This window comes from Phoenix dactylifera, chromosome 3 (assembly GCF_009389715.1).
Source record: "Phoenix dactylifera cultivar Barhee BC4 chromosome 3, palm_55x_up_171113_PBpolish2nd_filt_p, whole genome shotgun sequence".
NCBI lineage: Eukaryota > Viridiplantae > Streptophyta > Magnoliopsida > Arecales > Arecaceae > Phoenix > Phoenix dactylifera.
Window position 1 is genome coordinate 3,793,086 of NC_052394.1, and position 17,224 is coordinate 3,810,309.

Genomic DNA, 17,224 nt, shown 5'->3' on the forward strand with positions numbered 1-17,224 from the left:
ATTTCAATATTTGTTGTGAAGAAAAAGATGATATAAAGTGAGAAGGATTTTTCTTTACAAATATTTTTTATGCATTAATAGACTAAGACTTAGGACTATTTTTAGTTTATATTTTATATATAGAAGGAGAACCAAATTAGAAAAAATAGATTTGGCGGACAAAGAGATTTTGGCCACTTGAATAAAGAAGTGGTTTCAATATTTTCGATTACCCAAGATACCGGGCAAGAATAAAGAAGCAATTTTAATAGACACGTTGATTTACAGATTTCGGATCTGCATGTAAGCCGGTCAAGATAGAGATTTTGTTATAGCGTGGGAGAATGAGAAATTAATTTCTGCAAACTTATAAGCTATTTAATATATGACTCCCTGTAGTCTGTAGATATCAATATTTATAGGTTTTGACTTGAGCTTCTTATTAAAGTCGGTAAGTTGTTTTCGGACCCCAAAAAACAATCGGAGAGAAGAGGCAATGCGACTCTCGATCCCACCACCATCACCGTTCACGTAAAGTTCAGCAGGTGGATGCTTCCTCTCTCCGCCTCCGACAGCTCCCCTGTCAGAGATCTCAAATCTCTCCTCCAACCTCTCACTAAGATATTGTCTGACCCATTTTCACCCTTTTAGGGTTTTCTTGTTCGCATGCTTCGGCTTTTCCTCGGAAGTAAGCTAGGTAAGTTACGAGCTTTGTTGACTTGAGCCTCTTTGTCAAAGTCGGCAAGTTGGGTCCAGACGCCGGACAACAATCGCAGAGTTAGATCCCAGTCCCCAGGGGGGGGGAGAGAGAGAGAGAGAGAGAGAGAGAGAGAGAGAGAGAGAGAGAATGGAGGTAAGAGGCGATGCAGCTCTCGATCCCACCACCATCACCGTTCACGTAAAGTTCAGCGGCCGGACGCTGCCTCTCTCCGTCTCCGACGACTCCACCGTCAGAGATCTCAAATCCCTCCTCCAACCTCTCACCAACGTCATCCCTCGCGGCCAAAAGCTCATCTTCAAAGGTACTCACACTCTTCCCTAAGTTCCCTTCTCCCTCCCACCCCCCCCCCCCCCCCCCCCCCTCTCTGCACGAACTTTCGACCTTTTTTCGTTGCCCTAGATCAAAATCTTGTCCTAGAAGGAAGCCAGCTGAAACTACGAACAATAGACAAGTTCTTTGGATTTCGTGAGATTTAGGGCTCATGTTTCGATGAGATTTAGAGTTCTTGAAGCCCATCTAGATGGAGGATTCAAGATGTGATTCTTGGTGAGTTCTTGGGGGGGTATTTGGTTAGAGGGCCCGTGCCAGAGGAGAACGATTCTTTTATGGAATATCTGTATTGGAGAAGCATCTAAAGTCGAAAATTTTTGGTATTTGGGCGCTGGCACCGTAGATTGGAGACAAAGAGGAAGGCAATATTTTATGGTGGGGAATGGGATCAAACAGAGGCAATGAGCGATATTAACATATAGCTGTTTCTAAAAGGGTTCGGAAATGCAACCATCCAAGGTGAATAATTTGGAAGCCTTATTTCTTCAAGAAATGGTAGGTGGCACTTTCATCCTTTGCACCTCAAAGTTATTTTCCATTTTTTAAACCCTTATATAAATACACTGAAGACTTCTCAAAAGAAAAAAGAAAAAGCCTGAGAGAAGGCTTGAAAAAGCTATTCTCTGATTGAATCTCGAAATCTGTAGTCATAGGCTCAAATTTATTTCCTTGCCAAGTTGAAGGTCCTGCTATTTAAATGGATTTAACTTATCTAAACCATCAAATGCTGGGGTTGACTGGATCATGACTAGAGCATCTTGACATAGTGTTTGCATTTGAAGTTCACTCAATCTGGTCAGTGGTCCTATAAACCAAGACAAAAAGTGATTATGGATATGGAAATAAAATGGAATCATTATTCAACAATTTTTTTTTTAAGAAAACAAGATTAGGAGGGGCTAATCCCCACCTTCTACCCCATATCAACCCCATCACTTGAGGGCCGACTCCAACTGGAATTGAACCCCAACCCCTTGGTCAAGCGGCAAGGTGGGGATACCATTTGAGCAAGTTTTTGGTGGCATCAATATTCAATATGGAACCTCCTTTTTCTTCTCTTGTTGTTCCAAGCCACTTGCCACCTCTGCATTCATTCTTCATATTGTGCTGTCCTTAGTGATATCTCACTGGTTTATAAAAGCCTTTTTTCATCCCCGTGTTAAATTCACCATGCTATTCATATTGAAAAGCTAAGATCTTTCCTGATATATACATGCAAAGTTGAAACATCTGTTTTTAAACCTAGGCCTCTGCCTTTAATGAGAGAGATTGCGTATAGCATATATGTTGATATGCTGGTTTTTATTTGTATCTGGCCTTAAATCATAATCAATGATCAAGGGTCATAGATGAAGCCAATCCATATGTGTTTGATAAAGGTTTCTTTATACATTTATTCATATGTTTATCTTATGCTAAAAGTGCTAAACTGTTGTTGTATATTTTTTAGAGACATTGATTAAGAAAAAGATTGATACACCACAAACATTGACACTACTGTAGTTGTTTAAAGCCTCTTATGAAATAATATTCTTCAATTAATTACCATTAAATTGCATGGGCCACTTTGTTGATAATTTATGCTAGCTCTCGGCTTCTGTTATTGTTCTTTTTTATGTTGTAAGTGCAATCTAGAATCATGTGATAGCTTATTGGGAATATGCACATAATTGCAGCACTAGCAGTGCAATCTTTGAGAGTGGTGGAAGCTGATAATTCTAAATACTTTTAACACAGGGAAAGTTCTCGCAGATACAATGAAATTGAAGTCAGAACAAGTGATCGATGGTTCGAAAGTTATGTTGATAGCTTCTCAAGGTCTACACCAAGGGGTAATTTTATGTTTTTCTTGTGTAACTCTGCTATTAACATGTCTTTGTCCTTGATCTTTGGAAAAACATCTAAGGAAATTAAACCATAAAAATGAGAAAGATTTCTTCTTCTTTACTGATCAGTATCTTTTATAGTTGTTCCCAGGCTAATCAAGTATTTTCTTATAATACTGAGTTCTGTCAACTGTTCTATTATATTGACTTTTGATGCTTTTGGTTTTATGTTAATTGCTGTAAACATATTATAGAGGTTAATGAAGTTATCTAGTATTGTAACTTAACAAACTTTTGACTTACAAGGTGGATCCCAACCCCAGACAAAATAGGGCCAAGACTTAGCCATACACTTCCACTCTCCATATATTGTTCCTCGACTTTAAGCGATGCCATCACATTTCTTTACTATCATTGAATATTATCATATGTTATAGTGTTTTTAAAAATGTAGTGCATATTGCCACATATTTAGGCAGTCAATGGACTGCATACACCTATATGGTCCCTTGCCCACACTGCATTGCCTTTATGCAGTACTATAGGCAGTCATACCAAATATGGACAAAAAACATGATCAACTTAGCTTGCATAGCCACATATGTGGCTTGCTTAGTATTGTACAACTGCATATACAAGCTCATTTAGCATTCTGGAGCTATATATACAGCCCACTCTTATGTGGGCCCTTGTAGGTGAAGTGGATTCAAGCTGATGATTAGGTTTGATATGGATTTCAGGTTGGCTTGATACATGTGTTAATATTGCTAAATTGTTGATTATGGTAATAATTATATCTATTTGGTGTTATATACTAACTAATAAGCACTAACCGTTAGTTATTATTATTAATATTTGCTATTATCCATTCATAAAAAAATACTATGATTATTATACTTAATATATTATATTCATTTTTAAATAGTTAAAACATAACTGTACATACACCCACATATGTTGTCCGCGTACTGCATGTACATTATGCTGTCCCTTGATTGCCTGCACATAGCAACTGCTTTTTAGGACATTGATATGTTAAAGCCCGAAATTCTTCTTACCTAGATACTACACTGTTTAAACATTTTAGTCAATGGACTCCTGCTCTTCTGTTCTTCATGATAACAGAAATTCATTATGTGAGATACTGCTACTGAATGTTTAATTGATGTATTATGAAGCTCAAACCTATTGTATCCTAAAGGTAAAATCATCGGTGAACCTATGGATGGGCATCTTGTGAACAGTTTCATAGATTATCTGGGTTACTTTAATGCTACTCTTCACTTTTCATGGTGGAAGAATTCTGCTCTATTCCCGTACTTCATTATATTTCTATGCATTTAGATTGTTCATACTTTTAATCCTTGAAGGTGATTCCATAGAGCTGGGAAATGTTACCATGTTCAGTTCTATTGTATTTTAGAATTATTTAATATTCACAATATGCATTTGTGTTTGAACTTGTGTGCCCCTTGAACTGCAACCCTCTGTCCCCCAGATGCATTATGTATCCTCAGGAAATAACCTATGCCCATGAACAGGATGGTCCAATCACCAAAGTCGCCACTCTTCCATCAACCAACACAAGGAGGATCCTTGATAGTAAACCAAGTCAAGTTTATAAGGCTAAGACAATTATTGACAAAAGTCGCTCTGAACATTGGAAGATAACCGGTGTTGTAGGCTTGTCATGGAGCCACCTAAAGGTATGTGCTAAAAGACACAAATAAGTGAATGGAGGAGTTTGTTTTCGTCTTATTTGTACTTCGAAATAATCCAGCTTCCTCTTTTTATATTTAAGAAGCTGATGTACTTTGTTCTTTAGCAAGGCTATGTCTGCTCTTCACCAGATGCTGCTGTTTCCCTAGGATTATGTCTTGTAGGACTGCTTAAAGCTCAACTTGAAACAATTAACTCAGTCTGATGCTGGAAAATGTTCTGATATGGTTACTACTACCAATTTCTTAATGTTTTACTAACTGTAATGTTGTGTAGTTTCAAAATTTCTTTAAATTTCATACTTATGATCTGATTTCAGATCATGTTGACACTGACTAATTTATCATAAGGTTTCATCTTTTGTTTTGCTATAATGTCATTGTGGTATTATTTTGCTTCATGCAACTGTACATGACCTCTAGTTGATAACATTCTAAGCCATGATATTGACCATACCATATGGAAGAGGATGTTTTGTGCAGTCCTGCTCTTTTAGCAGTTGTTAGCTCTAAATTTGTTGGTTTAAGGGTTTAAGCTGAGCGAAAGTTGACTAGAAAGTGCTTTGATTTGAATTTAATTCTTTTTTAGTTAAAAAATGTGTGACTGATGCATTTGAATCATGTCCATGTGAAAATTACATATTCGACTGAGTTCAACAGGTCGATGTGATTTTGTGGTAGATGCCCACAATAAGTGAATAAGAATATTTTGTCTTTCTGTTGCTATAACCTGTTATAACCTCAATAACTTACATTCGTCAGGGGTGACCACCACTTATGTGATTAATTGAGCAGGAGAAAGAACTACTTTAAATATTCTTGCGGTTATCTGTTGTCCTTTGCATCTTATCATCAATATTGTCATCCTGCACTTTTATGATGTGGGCTTCAGAATTTTACATATATATTGTTGATCTAGCAGACAGTGCCTGAAGAAGTTTGGGCTTGTGGACATTATGTAAGAGTACTGGACATCAGCAACAACTTTATTCAAGAAATACCGGACAAAATCAGTTTATTGACATCATTGAATGTAATGTTTCTTCTTATGCCGTTATATCTCAGTTAACTAATTTTCTTTATCCATAAGTACTACAAGCTGGACCACCACCATTCTCACTACAAAATGTTACTTCAAACTCAGGATCTGAAGAAATACTCTGTTTTATGTACATCTTCAAAGTGCAGCAAGCTTTAATTTAGAGCTTCTTCTTGTTTATGTTGTGCAGAAATTGTTGCTGAATGCTAATGATTTATTGGACAAGGGTATTAGCTGGGAAGGCCTGTCATCTCTGAAGTCTTTGACAGTTCTCTCTTTAAGCCAAAACCAGTAAGTATGATATATACAGCATATGCTTAGTTGACTTTTAAGGAAGTTACAATTAGGCAATGGAAATACAGTACACATTAAGTATATAACTATATGGCTGACAAGCAGAAAGATTTTCATTTGAAAACTGGCTAGTTGCCTGCTTCAAGGGAGAGGATGTCATTGTTGACTATTACATCCAGATCAATCCTAGTTACAACAAACTGCTAATCCTTATATGTTAAGATGCCATCCTTATCCAGTAAACCTACATTAAGGGCCTGTTTTCGGAAGCTTGTATAGGTTGCCTGCAGATGAAACCTGTATGTGGTGGAAGGTGAGGGAAGGGGTAGCTACAGGAGAGGAGAATCTCAGGCAATTTAGGGAACCCCTGGACTGTGCAATACTGGAAAAAAAACAGGATGCTGGTTTTCTTCTAGAAAGTAAAAAGTGACCCCCAGCATCCCAATAACATTTTGGAATTGTGTAATCTAAAGTTTCCCAGATTGGCAAAATCTTCTTCCCCACCAGACAACTCCTCAATGTTTGCTATGTGTGGATAATTCCTGGGACAGGCCATTTGAGCTTCCAAACAGGCCCTTAATTCTGAGCCAGTAAATTCAGATCATCTAGATATGGTTACTAATCAAGCTTATAAGAACATGACATTCTGCTTTTCTTTGTTATTTGTTTTGCAGTTTTACTACTTTGCCCTCTGTGGTTGGCACATTGACTTCCCTCTGTGAACTCCATATTGCAAACAACAAACTAACAAGCCTACCAGCTGAAATTGGATTTCTGAATCAACTTCAAATTCTGAAGGCAGGCAACAATAGGTAGTACTAGAACAGAGGCAACTGTGTTTTAAAGTTCCTGTTTTACGTGCAATTGAACTCTTAGCACTCTCTGAATATTCAACTTAATTATTGTCACATGTTCTTTTCATTATTATTATTGGTTTGGGGCTATAAAATCTTCAGGGAGAAAAGACAGCAGCATAGGTATGATGCAGTTACTAAATAATTTGATAAAATTGAAGTGGCTTTCTCTATAGTTCATGTCTTCGTGAACTTTAATAAAAATGCATAATGAACCAATGCTAGGATAGTTTTGTAAACTAAATTTAAAAGCAAATTGGTAGGTGAAGAGTTTGTTATAAAATGAGAATTTGCTATTAATTCAAAAGCATGATGTTCTACTTATTAGAGCATCTCAAAATCATTTTAGATCATTCTATTCGAGAGAGAGAGAGAGAGAGAGAGCTCTACCTAAATACAAATATGGATTGCCAACATAGCTCTAAGGGTTAGTAAGATGCATATACCCAGGATCTTTTGCTTCCGTTAGATCATTTGGATGCATTATTACTTTTTGGTCAAGTTGCTGTATCAAGATGAATGCAATCATCAGCTTGGTAGGAGGAGAAAGTCTTCTATATAGACAATCAAAATTGCTTTTCTAGATGCAGGCTTATGTCCGACTAAGATAGTCATCATGCTTATGTCCGACTAAGATGTATCTATTAGATATGAGATCAGAATATTTGCCGGAGGATCTCAGATTTTCGATATTATTTTTGTTATCTATTTGGATGCTACTATATTTTGATCCCATGTTATGACTGGACCCTTCTATGTAGTTGAATTGTATTTAATACTTCTAAGTGTACATCGAGTGAAAATGGATTTATATGGTGCAATGGTTTCCCTATTGATAAACCTTCTTATCTGACATGTTAATGTTTTCTGATGGCAGGATAAGTTCATTGCCTTCATCTATCGGGAACTGCCATTCACTTGTTGAGGTTTTCATCCTCTTGTTTTATGCAATCCATAATAGAAGACTATGGAACTTCATAAAGAAGATAATTTATTTGCTTGGCTTGGTTCTTTAATGATGCAGATTGATTTGTCATTAAATCTTTTGGTTGAGCTGCCGGAAACGCTAGGGAATTTACGTAATCTTAAGGTTTGTTCTATAGCTTGCTCAATTGTCATATGGAAGCATCTAAAAACTAAAGGAGCAAATATATGTATTAGGTTTACATGCTTGTAGAGAATGACTATACTATGTCATATGTCATACAAGTAAATATTATTCACACATTTTTAATTTATGAATGTGATAATGTTTTGCTCCTGGAGAATATGCTGGATGGCATGCATATCTGTTATTGAAGCTTTTATAATCTGATGGTATCCATGTATTTGTGCAACAAACATCACATGCTAGAGGAACCTGAGTCTGATTTTTTTCCTCCTTTGATTATGGTTATCTTGTAGGCCATTCTGTTGTACAACGCATTAAAGCTAATAATAATGCTGACAACCATCTAATAACATGGTTCTGAAAGCCTTTTACCTTGTATTCTATGATCACCTGCCCCCTCGATGGGTTCTGGCTTGGATCTGTAGGCTCAGATAAGAATCAGGTCAGGCTCAGGCTTGGTCTGTAACACATGCATTTGTTATGGGGAACACAGTCAGTAATAAGATCCATATTGATTAATAGATTTAGAAGTGTTATATATGCCCATTAAATAATATCTCAGTAATCATAATTATGCTGTGACATTAAAGTAGTAAGAAGGAAAGTCATGGTTGTAACCTGCAAACATTAAATCCTTTTTCCTAGCTTGTCTGTTTTGTGAGTTAGCTAGGAAGGATAATTATCATTGGAAGATTTTGGACCAGACATCAAAATATATAACAGAACGAAATCTATCCCTTACATGTGTTTGAAAAAACAAGTTCTTGCTTACTGCTTGATGGATTGGAAACTTTTTATTTTACATTCAATTTATTTTCAGCTGATAGAGGGTGAACCTTGGTGCAACAATAAGGTTGCTCCATCATAACTTGGAGATCATAGGTTCAAAATATGGAAATAGCTTCTTCACATACGACATAAGGTTATGGCTGTGTTTAGCATCGTTGTTATTTTTTTTTAAAAAAAAAATAGAAATAGAAAACATGTTTGGTTCCCTCTTTTTTTTAAGAACAACAAGAGCTGGCAACATGACTAGGGATGAGGGAGAGGGAGGGGGATGGGGCCGGTGATGCATTTGGGGAAGAGGGAGAGCTTGAAGTCGGGTAGATAGGCGACCGAGGGGAGCAGCAAATGGATAAGGAGGGGGGATGGGACTACAGACGCAACTGGGGATGAGGAATAGCTCGACATCGGGTAGAGAGGTGCCGATGAGGCCTAGGGAGCTCATGCGGTCAGGCGAGGGTGACAGGGCGAGGGCAAGGTCGGGTGGAAGAAGAGTGGTCGGGCGGAGAGGGTTGAAATCCCACTTTTATACAACAAGCAGAAGTGAAAATTTTTCACTTCCACTTTTTCGAAAAATAATAAAAGTGGTTTAAAAAAATAGAAACAGACTAACCAAATATATTTTCTACATCAGATTCCATATTTTTGTTTATAAAAAAGGAAAAAAAGAGAGTACCAAACAAGGTCTGACCTTCCTCAGACCTTGCAATGGGGGAGCCTCATGCACTTTTTATTTTCAGCAGATGATGTTTCTCTAAAGTTTTGATGGTAATGAAGATTTCTGTTGATGGAAATGATTGCATCAACCATTTTCTTAGAGACTGAATCAATAGGATTCAATCAAGTTGAAGTTCTTGGTGTTGCCCAGGATGCATTTTATATTCATGAAAGATTATGTTCAATACCAAGTCATTTAGTTTGTATTTGTTGGATCACTTATTTTTAGAAGTGTTTTATGTTATGTATGAGGACATTAGTTATTCCATTTTGGACCGCTATTTTTTTATCACATATAATACATGTATTTGGAGTTCTGTTGTAAGAAATTTTAAGGCTATTCTTCGAGTTTAAAGTTTTTTCTTTGTTGCAGCGGTTGGATATGCTCCGCATTGACTAAATTTGCTCTAGGCTGACACAACATATTCTTGCTTGAAATAATATTTTTGTCCATGACACAGGCTTTGCATCTAAGGAACAATGGTCTCAAATCTCTACCGTCGACATTATTCAAGATGTGTTCTCAACTGTCAACACTTGATCTTCATGGCACAGAAATTACAAATGATTTTCTCCGGCAGGTGCGGCAAATTTTAGTTTACTTCCTACACCTTTTTTTTTCCAAACTTGTTTTCTGGTGCCTAGTAGTTTCATCGTCTAACTTGTTGCAACCATCCGAGTGAGATTGCAAATAGATCAGGTTGACCTGCGCCTTGTCAAAATTGACCAAGATGACCATATGACTGGTTAGTGACTTGTGTTTGACTGTATTTGAGTAGGGGTGGCAATTTATGACCTGACTCATCAACCCGACCCATGAACGATCTGCTTTAAGCAAATTCGGATTTGACATAAATGGGTTTGGGCCATAAATGAGGCAATCCATCGAGACCTATTTAATAAATGAGTTGGGTTCAAGTTTAGACTTTTGCCCCGTTTAGCCTGTTTTGACATGTTTAATAATTGGGTTGGGTCGTAACCCGACCCATTTAATCCGTTTAAGACCTATTTAACCTGTTTAAAACATATTTAAAACCTATGTAACCCAACCCTCTTAACCTGTTTAACACATTTAATTTGACTTGATCTGTTTAATAAATGGGTTATGTAGGTTGGATTGTGTTACTTGTTCAAGCTTGCATGATTGTATGTACATGACTTAAGAAAGATTAACCTATTTGTTTGTGTTTAGGATTAAGCTACTGAAATATGATCCCTTCTGTTGGAAGATAAGAATTCAATAGGTTATGGTCCAGATAATGGATCGGTATCCAGATCCATTTCTGACCCAAATCGGGACTGAATCATGATTTATTTACCTTGAACCTACTCACCTATTTGCAGTCTTAGATGGGTTTAAGTTTGAGCCAAGTTATCACACCAGCTAAATATTCTTATTAACCTGCTGCAACAGGTTGAAGGATGGGAGTATTTTGATGAGCGTCGTCGATCAAAGCATCAGAAGCAACTCGATTTCCATGTGGGATCATCTGGAGTATTCGATGAAGGTGCAGATGATAACCGGGGTTCTTGAAGCTTTTTAAAATCAATGGTGCCTTCGTTGTATCAGCATCAGCATCAGCATTACAGGCTGGCAAGTCTGCTGATGGTTGTAGCAGGGATGCAGGAATCAGGTTCCGCTTTCATCATGGTTGAGAGATGTAGGGACTGACTTATTTGGAGAGGGTTTAACCCATTCTGTAGCCCAATAAAAAATATTATTAATAATAAAGAAAAGTGTAGAAACAAGAAATTTTTTACACTTCATAAATTAAAACAAGAAATGAGGGGCACTGTTGCAAGACTCCCCAGTTCCCATCTACAGAATCTCTGCCTGTGCATAACACACAGTTCATTTTGTTTGACGCTTCCGATTTTATAATTAAACTAGCAGGGACCATAGCTGACCAGAAATGATTTAAATATTCTGTTCTCTTCAACTCAGCAGTCTTATACCATGTCTGAGTTAATTGTGAAGGCTACCCACTGGTATCACTTTGTAAGATGGCGTGTCTGGACTCTGCATTTGACCATGGCAGAGCTTGCGTGCGGCTGGGGCATTCTAATCATTCTTGCACTCGGTATGGAATCTAGCTAGAGTCCAATTATGACAGGCATAATTTACATACTGATATGCATGAAGCTACAGAACATTTGGAGAACTGTTGGGAGAAATATTTTTGTTCTAATTATATAACATTTCTTTACATTTGCAAAGTTGTACTAAGCTTACTACCAAGCTATGAACTATTTTCAATACACAGAAACATGGATTTTCCTTCCAGAAATCATATTATAAGAGGTGAGAACTTTGGATCTCACCTCTTTTCTTACTTCATGATGTTCTATATCATGCGTTGTGAAAGAGAGAACTAATTAATCCTGGAACTGACGTGAGAACAGCGGTATCTCTTTGTGAGAAGGACTAGGTAAGCTCGTCTCCGTCCAGGAATGTCATCTTCATCCTCTGTTTTGAAGAACTTACATCTTGGGTCCTTTTGATATTAAAATGTCGCCATATGGCGCCACCTGTTGGACCTTGATGAAATCGCACGTCGCCAGAACTACAAAATAGACGGCAGTAGTGTTTTTTTAACCATACATTTAGACACACGGGATCAATAACAAAAATGAGAGCCCTAAAGAAATCTTGAAAAGCATGGGGATCAATAATGCGGGTTTCCTTTCCATTGAAAGAATAATGGCAAATTTTAAGAAAAAAAGAGAGAAATGAATAGGAGTCCACAGTTATGCTTACATTCTTTCCTCTTCGGTAAGACTTGATATTCGGGAGCTAGATATCGTAGATATTTCTTTTTCTAATTGTAAAACATAGAAGAAAATTAGATACCGCATGTTTGATAGAAGAGTTGAGCAGCTCTTTTCCGATTCATCCCAAAAGCAAGCTGGTCAAGTGATTCAGATTGTGCCGCGCCTGGCGTGTCAAAATGCAGCTTGAGTTGCCTACACATGGGCGCTCGGCCAATTTCGCGTTAATGGAGACAGACGGGTTCAGAAATGCAAGTTTTTCTTTCTCATTATTAAAGTACTTACGTGCGAATTGATTGAGTGATCTTGTCACCAGAGGGACCGGACGACACGGGATGTGGGGTTTGAGTGGGCCCTGTTTCCTCCAATAATTCTGGAATATTTGAAATTAGTTCAGGCGTATATATCGTAGTCAAGATACCGACCGGACTGCCCATACGAATCCAGGTGCCTTTATGCGTTTATCAAGATTTAATGCTGCTTTAGTTAAAAATGATTATTTTTTTCCTGGAAAGTTAACCACTGAATCTCAGTAGTTAATGCACGTACCAAAATCAGGGGTGGGTCCATTCCCGGACAATCTTCTCAGCTTGGAGTCTCTCACTTCTTGCTGCAGCGGGAGCTCCTCTTCAACCGGATCAAGGCTCCCCAGAGTAGTTCTTGATGACGAGTGCTGCCTTCTTTTAGCCCTGTTTCAATAGCCATAACAGAAGATATAAGAAGAGCCAATTACTCAAGGCGATTCTTGAAATACTTCAGCTAGTTGAGCATTAATTTGTTTGTATTTGTACGCAAGCTGTGGACTGAGATTCCACAATATACAATCAGGCTCTGAATTTTTTACAGGCGCCGAGCTCAACTACTTCTGAATGATTGTATGACAGTCAAAAATACATTAAAACTTCCTCGAACATCTACTGACCTTCGTCCAGGTAGTATCTCAGGTTCAAATGGAATGGAAGCGTGTCCAGAGCCAGAGCTAGGAATGGATTTAGAACTCCATCCTCCTACGAGTCAAAAACACGTTCTTATCATTGCTCAAAAGAGAGAGAGAAATTATCCGAAGCATACAAGAGATAGATATGCTACAGCCACAAGGAAGCTTAGGAAGTTACCAGGGCTTCCTGGAGTGGACAAAATGGTCGCTGGACGCTGCATCATCAACTCCTTGGAAGTCCATGTTCTCTAGGTTTGCTCTGAGCTTCTCTATTGAGATATCCAGTGGGTCTGAGCCTATTACCCTCTGGAATTCCTCTTGAGGCTTCACTTCCAAGAATTTATTATCAGATGCAGATCACTGTAATAGATAGACATGAAAAGAAGAGGCTTTACGAAAAGAAATTACAAATTGAGGAACATCCTGAGGATAGAATCCAGGGGGCGATGATTGTCTTTGTGGCTGTTGTGCCTGCGGCGGCGTTCCTCCTTCAAGACAAGATTTAATACTTATTAACCTCTCAATTACTTTTAATGCCATTAAGCGATAGAAATAAGGGTTCGAAGAACATGGTAACCTGGAGATGAAGTACTATCAAGCTTTGGCTGGGTGCACTTCCTCCAGAGTTCAAGAAGCGGGGCAGGGTAATATATCTCAGCTGGAAACTTTTCTAGACCAGAAATCAGAGCCACCGGTGGCAAGTCCATCATGAGGTTGCTTATTTTTGTAGAGAGTATAGGATTAAAGGACTGCAAATAATGCTCAGTGAGGACGAATAATCTGTAGGGAATCGGAAAAAAAGGGGGCAATTTAATAGCAGGCAAACTACTTGTTCTATGGCGAATTAACCTTGATTTTCTTCCTCTTTTTGATACAATGTTGGAAAGAGTTATGGAGCCATGTCTGGTAGATGCTTCCTGGGATCATGAGTTGCTCATTGTCCATGATCACTTGGGTGAGATTTCTACGTGCCTTCCTTTTTGGTGGCTGTTGCCTCTGCACATCTCGAGCCAGTTAAAATTCCACAAATATTTAGCTTCAAGGATGTCTATGCTAGATAGTCAATGTTTTATAATAATGGCTTCACTTATGCAAACCTTTGCGCGCTGCTCCTCCCGTTCTTCCATCTGAGGGTCCATGATTCCACCTTCTGCAAAAGAATTTATCAGAGAGTGCCATTATTTAAGTAATTTTTAAGCAAGTTAATTGGTAGTTCTACTTATCCAATACAGCCATAAAATCTTTTAGGTGGACCCAATATACAAATTAAGTAGTTGAGCTAACTTTGGAAATCCATTCCACATTAAACTAATTAAATCAAGCAGATTTCAACGTGTAACGGTGAGAAGAGCTGGTAACCTTCTTTTTTGCAAGTTTATAACTATGATTCGGGGCTGAGTTTTAGGATTTCAGCAGTGTCTGAGGGTTCTTCTCTATCTCTACAAATATAATCATGCTAGTGATAAACTTCTATCGTCACGCAACAGTGAGTTCACAGCAATTATGGTGCAAATGGCCCGGGCCTGGGGTCACGTTTCTAACCAAAACCAACACACACGATTCCAACCACTGGTCGGCACACTCTCTCTTGCTGATGGACCTAAGTTTTGATAACCTTTGCATGCACTTCCATTTAAAAGGCGTCAGGAACTTTGGAGATAAACCTTGTGGCTGCGCGGCTCTTGCCGTGGAGGAGGGGAGTGGGTGGAAGTGCCCGGGGCTCGTGGCTGCTCATCTCGTGGCGGGGGCGAGGGCACCAGAGTGCCCGGGACTTGTGGTTGCTCCTGAGGTTGTGAAATTTGTTTGGGTATCATCGTCTCCTCCTATATCAAACCTAGAGCACAGCAATTACAAGCTTAAAGAAAAGATGAATTAATATTCAAAGAAACATAAAGTAAGTATATCTTGTCTTTGCCTCTCGAATCGGTTGTAGAGATCGGTCTCGGCGACGTCTGACCAGAGATCGTCAAACAGGGTAATATTTGGCAGGCTCAGCTGGGAGTAAGAGAGAGCCGCTCATCAGTGCCTCCATAGGTTAATTATGAGTTCGTTGGTTCCAATGAAATAGCTAAGCGAACCTTGGTGATGGTGGGAAGCGTCGTCCTCGTCTCGGATGTCGATGTTGACGTAGAATTCATCCAGGTCGTCAATCTCTGCATCAAAAATCGCCGAACCGTGAATAGTACTAGAGTACCATTTTCGATCGATTCGATAGTTTGTAGCCCGCGTGGGGTCGAAACTTCCTGTTAGAAAAGGCTGTTGAACTTCCATCCACGTGGCAACAATGGTTGGCAAGTAGGGAGGGCCCAGCGGCAGCTAGTCGCCGCGATGCAGGCTTGCCCCCCAAAGTGAAACAGGTATATATTTCACTTATTTACGTTTTGCACCCTTCACGACTGCCGGTCGGTTAATTAATAATTTAATTGAACCGAAAATGTTCCTTGCCGGTTTCTACGCCCTCGATTTCCCGCTTCCAAGGGGCAAAATTGTCAGAAAGAGAGATTTCGTTACCATGTGCTGGAATCTCGCGGCGGGGAAGGACGCGTCCCGGAAGTGCATGGGTTGCTCCACTTCCATGTCGACGTTGTCCGGAAGCGTAACGGCTTCGAATCTGCAAGCGAATAACGTTTGATCATGATCACACGGTCCTTAGCTTCCCAATTCCACGGAGACTCCATATCTGGCAATGTCACCTTCTCATTATAGCCACCGCTAGTCCACTACTAACCATCCCAAGATTCTAATCGCTTCTGTTTTCCAATAAAATTAAAAGAGAAGACGACTACCGTATAGTTTTCTTTCTTAAAAAGGGAAATGAGGGAAGAAGTGGGGAGAAAGAAAGGAAAGGAGAGAAGAAGACATGGTACTTGGCCTGGGCTTTCCTTTGGGAAGTACGGTGGAATCACTGACTGCTTTAACCTTCCATGCCTCGTTTGATCTCCACCTGTTGAGTTTACAAGGTAAAGCCCAGGAAAAGAGAGAGAAGCTCTGGAGCTTTCAAAATTACCAGAAAACGTGTGACGTCGTCTGCAAATCGAAAAGAGATTATAGAAGAAACGTCAAAAAGTCGCGAAGAGATCTCGGAAATCGGGATAGACCAAGAAGAGAGAGAGAAGGAGCAGCTGACGAACCGTAGAGAAGCTTAACCTTCCTCTCGTAGACGATCACCACACCGCCTGAGAAAAGCCACCACAGTTAGAGACGAAGAGATAATATATATGAAGAAAAGGTTAATAGGAAAGAAAGACGAAATTAAGATAGAAAAAATAAAGGGGAACTTGTTCGATTGCTTGCCCATGAGGATTCCAGAAAGCCGAAGGGCCATCGGAACGGAGGGATTCAGGATCTCCTCACTGCGATCAAAATTTTCATTAAAAATAGTTCAGATCACAGAAATCTCCATGGAGGAGGAATCACGGACGATGTGGAGAAGCGATAAGAGAGCAGTAAGCTCACCAGATTTTGATGATGTCCAGCTGGTCGAGCTTCCCCTCCGATTGATCTTAGCGTGCATCGTCGCCGCCATCCTGGGTATTCCACTCAAATCAGTAGAAGATATCTTTGAAATGGAGCAAAACGAAACGAGATCGGGATGGGAGAAGGCTCACCAGATTTGGCCGAGAGGAGCTTTCCTCGCTAGAAGCTGATGGGAGTAGAACATCTCCTCCTCTTTGAGTTGCTCTTTCCTCTTTTTCAATTCCTTAGCTCCTCTAGAGGGGATAGCAAAGGAGGAGGAGGAGGAGAGCGATCGCTGAGAACGAGATGGGAGGAGGGTTCAAACGAAGCTTAGACTCGTGGAGTACGATACCCGACGGAGGCAAATGGTCTCCTAATATAGAGGAGGGAGGGGTAAAAGACGGGGCGGGAGGGGCAGATCAGGAAATTTTATCCATTTGTGGGGTCGGGTCCTTGCGGGCCACCGCTCCCGCAAGGGGCACGTGGTGGTGGAGAAGTCGGTAAACGCGCGCCAAGATATCGCACGTGCTAAGCCGATGCGGTGATCCGCGGGATCGGAAGCTCGGAACCGTCGGCGTAGATCCACGGTTGTCATTAAAGTTAGACTTTTTTAATATAAATTTTAGAACGGCCGCACCTATTACTTTAAGAGGGTGAGAGACGGCCGGTTCCATCTGAGCTAGGATTGAT

At 39.5% G+C, this 17,224-nt stretch overlaps 2 protein-coding genes across 3 annotated transcripts; one reads left to right on the plus strand and one right to left on the minus strand.

Moving 5' to 3' along the window:
* The first annotated feature begins 398 nt into the window (after nucleotides 1–398).
* LOC103710343 (plant intracellular Ras-group-related LRR protein 8) lies at nucleotides 399–11,182 on the plus strand. 2 transcript variants are annotated; one of them, XM_039124318.1, is made up of 12 exons: nucleotides 399–524; nucleotides 631–780; nucleotides 818–1,001; nucleotides 2,768–2,862; nucleotides 4,398–4,562; nucleotides 5,497–5,607; nucleotides 5,804–5,904; nucleotides 6,582–6,719; nucleotides 7,639–7,687; nucleotides 7,786–7,851; nucleotides 9,834–9,953; nucleotides 10,787–11,182. In XM_039124318.1, exons 3-12 carry the CDS (start codon nucleotides 827–829, stop codon nucleotides 10,904–10,906), a joined length of 1,140 nt encoding a protein of 379 aa, XP_038980246.1. In that variant the 5' UTR covers nucleotides 399–524; nucleotides 631–780; nucleotides 818–826; the 3' UTR covers nucleotides 10,907–11,182. The 2 variants fall into 2 exon arrangements, with proteins under 2 accessions (XP_038980246.1, XP_038980247.1); XM_039124319.1 differs by having other exon boundaries at nucleotides 484–780.
* On the minus strand, nucleotides 11,030–16,739 carry LOC103710385 (sister chromatid cohesion 1 protein 1). The gene is given in 21 exon segments (XM_039125148.1): nucleotides 11,030–11,936; nucleotides 12,224–12,336; nucleotides 12,427–12,514; nucleotides 12,691–12,830; nucleotides 13,257–13,402; nucleotides 13,487–13,566; nucleotides 13,656–13,827; nucleotides 13,928–14,074; nucleotides 14,182–14,228; nucleotides 14,793–14,874; nucleotides 14,876–14,912; nucleotides 14,994–15,068; nucleotides 15,153–15,229; nucleotides 15,590–15,689; nucleotides 15,939–16,016; nucleotides 16,066–16,105; nucleotides 16,210–16,254; nucleotides 16,373–16,431; nucleotides 16,535–16,566; nucleotides 16,569–16,605; nucleotides 16,687–16,739. Coding segments are annotated over 21 exon segments (1,731 nt in total). The 3' UTR covers nucleotides 11,030–11,853.
* Nucleotides 16,740–17,224: the final 485 nt, after the last annotated feature.